Raw genomic sequence first — 5032 nt, 5'->3', positions numbered from 1 at the left:
ATATGTTACTTTTTCAGTTTTCCTATTTATTTAAGAAAAAAATATTTTTTAACACATGTCAACTTGTAAACAATAGACTGAACACGTCATTTTATATTATGTTTAGTTTTGAAAATTAAAGTTAATTAAATATTTATATTTCTTTTTTTTAGCTTTTCTAATTATTTTTAAAATAGTAAATATTTTTAATACAAATCAATATCTGAACAATAGATTTGATACATAACATAATCCTATAAATTATTAACTTGGAAAACGATAGTTTATATAATAAAATTATTTTCTTAAGTTCTCTAACCATAACAATTAAACTATATTTTAGCGAAGAAAAGAAGAGAATACCGAGAGAACGCAACTTGCACTAAAAGCTACCACTTTGGCAAATCACTCATTTATATTATTATATACTATCACCTCAATTCAATCGAAACCTCAAAATAACACTAATATATACACAAAGAAACAACAGAATAACACCGAAGAATATAGGTTTAGGAAAATCCAGAATTTGTTGAGACTAAAGAGATCAAATTTTCGATACAAGGTTTTGCTCAATTTGTATTTTCATAATAAAATTCTTTATTTCACCATAGACTTACATGATTAGTTTTTCTTTTAATAAAAAAAAAACACGCGACATGAAAATTATATTATCTCAGTGTTGTCGAATTTGAATTTGAATTTTGAGTTAAATACTACACATTTGTTGACAACTTATTAAACTTTATAAGTCTGCTACAAATATTGTCAAATATTTACTAATTAATGGACCAAAATCCTCTAACTTGCAAATTTGTATCTACATCAACTTAAAAATTAGGAATATGCGACCCAAAAAAAAAAAAACTAGGAATAATAATAAAAAAATGGAATGATGTGGAGGAAGCTCTTTACTCTTTGAGAGGAAGTTTATAAATTGACCACACATTTAGTCTATTATCATCACATGTATTAAGACTTGACAACTTGTCTTTCTCACACCAAACCCCTCTCCTCTGTTTCATAACATCTGCTCTTTCTTTTTTTTCCTAAGCCCCTAATGACAAACCATAATGCCTTAATCTCTGATGCTAAAGGCAGCATCGGAGTTGCGGTTAGAGTTCCAAACCAATCTCTGTTTTCTCCCGGAGGTGGCCGATACATCAGCATTCCCCGGAAGAAACTCGTGCAGAAGCTAGAGGCCGACCCGAGTCAAACCCGTATCCACACTTGGATCGAAGCCATGAGGGCTTCTTCCCCAACCCGTACCCGACCGGGGAACATATCTCCCCTCCCGGAGTCCGATGAGGAGGATGAATACTCTTCTTGGATGGCTCAACACCCGTCAGCTTTAACCATGTTTGAAGAGATAGCTGAAGCTTCAAAAGGGAAACAAATCGTGATGTTTCTCGACTATGACGGTACATTATCCCCCATTGTTGAAAACCCTGATCGAGCTTACATGTCTGAAGAGGTTTGCTTCCCTTCTTACTTCTTCATTCCCTTGTTTTAGTTTTTTTTTGGTTTTCTGACAACTTTTGATTCTCAGATGAGAGAGGCAGTGAAAGGCGTGGCTAGATATTTCCCGACCGCGATTGTCACTGGAAGATGCCGTGATAAGGTACGTTTTAATATTTGAATAAAACATTTGTTTCGGTTTAGGATCTTTTTGGTTATAAAAAGACATAACTAACGTGTTTTTTTTCGTTTTTATATTTGGTAGGTTCGTAGATTTGTGAAACTTCCCGGACTTTACTATGCAGGTAGCCATGGAATGGACATCAAAGGACCTTCCAAAAGAAACAAACATAACAAGGTATAATCATAAAACCTTATATATTAAAGTATGTTGATTCATAAAGAGACTAACAAGGGCTTAATGTTTTTTGGAACAATATAGAACAATAAAGGAGTTCTTTTCCAAGCGGCGAATGAGTTTTTGCCTATGATTGACAAGGTCTCCTACCTTTTTCTATTTCTATATTTATAATCTATGCGTCAAATTCAAGCTACTTAGTATAACAACATATTGGTCTCTAACTAAGGAAAAAAATACGAATCTCTTAATCAGGTCTCTAAGTGTCTAGTAGAGAAAATGAGAGACATAGAAGGAGCAAACGTCGAGAACAACAAGTTTTGTGTCTCCGTACATTACCGTTGTGTTGATCAAAAGGTAAGAAAATAAATCAAGATTACAAATATTTTCTTCATAGTCAAAAAAGTAATTATAACGTATGGTTCATTTGTAATGATAGGACTGGGGATTGGTAGCGGAACACGTGACATCGATATTGAGTGAGTATCCGAAACTGAGGTTGACACAAGGAAGAAAAGTCTTAGAGATTCGACCAACCATCAAATGGGATAAAGGCAAAGCTCTCGAGTTCTTGCTCGAATCCTTAGGATTCGCTAACTCTAACGATGTTTTGCCCATCTATATAGGAGATGATCGTACGGACGAGGATGCTTTCAAGGTAAATTTACCATCTGCAAAATTACTATAAAACCTTAAATATTTTCATTATTTAGAACTTAATTTTGTAGATAAATTAATTAAAATTTTGGTTGGGTTCAGGTTTTGAGAAACAAAGGACAAGGCTTTGGTATACTTGTGTCCAAAATTCCAAAGGAAACGAGTGCTACATATTCTCTACAAGAACCTTCCGAGGTAATATTAATTATTTGTTCTTTGAGTTTTGGTTTATTACTCTCTAATTGTTCTTGAGGACTAACAACTTTTCTTTTTTTGAATAATGTTTTGAACAGGTAGGAGAGTTTTTGCAGCGACTCGTGGAATGGAAACAAATGTCACTAAGAGGAAGATAGCCAATTTCCTGACATAAATTTATTTTCAATTAATAAATGAATTAGTTTTCACTATGCAACAAAAATTGTTGTATATATGATCAATGTTTTTTTAATTATTTTACTCTTCATGAACAAATGTAAGTTTATAGGAACTTTCTTAACCAAGAAAAAAGTAAGTTTGCTAGTATAATATTTTCATCATTCTCTTTTTAATACCGTCTACTGTTATTAATTTAGAAACCAAGAATACATATCAAATAGTACCAATATTCTATAAAACAGTCTAGTCGGTCGTCTAGACCCCTGTCTAAGTGTTAGAAGCCTATGTGACGCTAACCATTTCGACTACCTAAAATTTCATAAATTTTGTTTAAATGTATTTTTCCAATTTCCAAATAGTATAATTTAGTGATTCGTCCAAACACTAGGTTTTAGATCACCAGTCCACTTAGCGCCTAACGCTTCTTTTAACACAAGTAAATACACATAATCGATCAAATACAAAACCATCACATAACAAAAAATGACACGATGCTTCTCTCCATAAGCCTTTCGATATATAGTAGAATACCGCTTTATTATTTGCTTTCCTCGCTCATATTCATCCTCAATCTGAAGTGATCTTCATCACAGTAACTAAGCTGCAATGTCGATAAACGTTTCCATCATTCTTCTATATGTATAATGTACATCTACCCATTAGAAATACATATAATTCATATAATATATTTTGAAGGGTATTGTTATAAAAAAAACCCAATGTTTGCAATTTTACAACCCACCACAAAAATGAATAATAATTTTGTGAAGTCTAAAATAATATTCAATATAACTCTTTTTCGTTATTGTCAGATTTCTTAAATTTTAATAAATAATATATCAAATCGAAGCTTTCAAGACGAGGAGTTCAACTCTATTTTTAGAATTTTAAAAATCAAATGTATGTGATTGTGAAAATTTTACAATGTATGTATAAGATTATTTTGGATTTTATAGTATTATTTTAAAATTTTTATGTGAAAGGTAAAGTTGTAAAAATTGGAAACTTTGAGAAAACCCTATTTTGAAAAAGCAAAATAGTCATGATGTTAAATTTTCTAAACTATATCTAATTTCAGATTACATATATAGCTTCTTAGTATTCATTTTAATAGATAACCAAAACTAAACGTATTTTAATGGTTTCTAGGAATAATAATAGTAAAAGATTTAATTTTGTTGATCCACGCTAATTCAATGGTAAGTATTTATTTTATTTTTTTGGTCACAATTCAATGGTAATTCTACATCCGAACTAACATTTTAAACGAATTTCAGACTTGACAACACTAAAATAGACTTACTAAAGATTGATGAAAATGTACCCTACCATATACACAATATCATGTGGAGGTACACTTTGGAACCTAAAGGAATGCAGCTTTCGTAAGAAATATTTTATTTCAACCAACATAGCAAATAAATAAGATAAAACAAATTGCATTGTTTTAAAAATGCTTTTTGATATAAAAACTGACACATACTTTTTAAAATGATTTTTGTAGGCCTTGAAAAATAGGGTCTTTGTCAAAAAGCTTGGACTCTTGCCCAAGCCTTAGCTTGCAAGCATCCATGTCACCAACTTTTAAACTAGAATTACCTCTTCTTTATTTTATTTTTGTAAAAGAAACATTGTACATGTTTTTACTTTGACCTCTATATTTATTATTGAGATCAAATGGTAGGGTTTGCTTCAGGTGGCATGCATCAAGTGTGGAATTTAATAGAGAGAGAGAGAAAAAAATAGCTATAACCTATATATAATTCTCTAATCATGAAAACTATGAAGTCTGTAGCCAATGCGTGATGAAGAGCCCCATGTAAAATCATGAAAATATAATAGAAAATCTGATTAAAGTGTATGGAGGTCTCAATAAAAATTTAACAAGTTGGAATGATGATAACAAAAACAAAGATAGTGAAGCTATCGAAAATTGAACAGTTGGGATTTGGGGATGCTGCCATTTGTATGTAAGATATTACAAGTAGATTAACGACCATGTGAGCTCAACTGTATTTCAATAATATTTCCTTAAATGAATATGATTGACCAGGCCTCGACAAAATACCCGAACTCGAAGAACCGAACTGAACTCTATCTAAAAATCAGATCCAAACCCGAATCTAAAATTTTAAAATATCCGAACGGATCTTAAACTTCAAAAACCAAAAACCCAAACCCGATCCAAACCCGAACCAGATCAAG

At 31.5% G+C, this 5032-nt stretch overlaps 1 protein-coding gene across 1 annotated transcript; it reads left to right on the top strand.

Annotated features, from left to right (window-relative positions):
* The first annotated feature begins 832 nt into the window (after positions 1-832).
* On the top strand, positions 833-3043 carry TPPD (Haloacid dehalogenase-like hydrolase (HAD) superfamily protein). Its single transcript, NM_103289.5, has 8 exons — positions 833-1453; positions 1529-1600; positions 1703-1795; positions 1880-1936; positions 2051-2152; positions 2235-2453; positions 2555-2647; positions 2746-3043. Exons 1-8 carry the CDS (start codon positions 1040-1042, stop codon positions 2803-2805), a joined length of 1110 nt encoding a protein of 369 aa, NP_564464.1. The 5' UTR covers positions 833-1039; the 3' UTR covers positions 2806-3043.
* The last annotated feature ends 1989 nt before the right edge of the window (positions 3044-5032 follow it).

The sequence above is a fragment of the Arabidopsis thaliana genome, assembly GCF_000001735.4.
Source record: "Arabidopsis thaliana chromosome 1 sequence".
NCBI lineage: Eukaryota > Viridiplantae > Streptophyta > Magnoliopsida > Brassicales > Brassicaceae > Arabidopsis > Arabidopsis thaliana.
Note: the sequence above shows the minus strand (reverse complement) of the source record. Positions and strands in the feature narration are given on the sequence as shown.

Coding starts and splice junctions, on each gene's coding strand:
- TPPD (NM_103289.5), top strand. CDS start 1,040: ATGACAAACCATAATGCCTTAATCTCTGATGCTAAAGGCAGCATCGGA. Junction 1,796..1,879: donor AAAGAAACAAACATAACAAG/GTATAATCATAA, acceptor GGAACAATATAG/AACAATAAAGGAGTTCTTTT. Junction 2,648..2,745: donor CTCTACAAGAACCTTCCGAG/GTAATATTAATT, acceptor TGTTTTGAACAG/GTAGGAGAGTTTTTGCAGCG.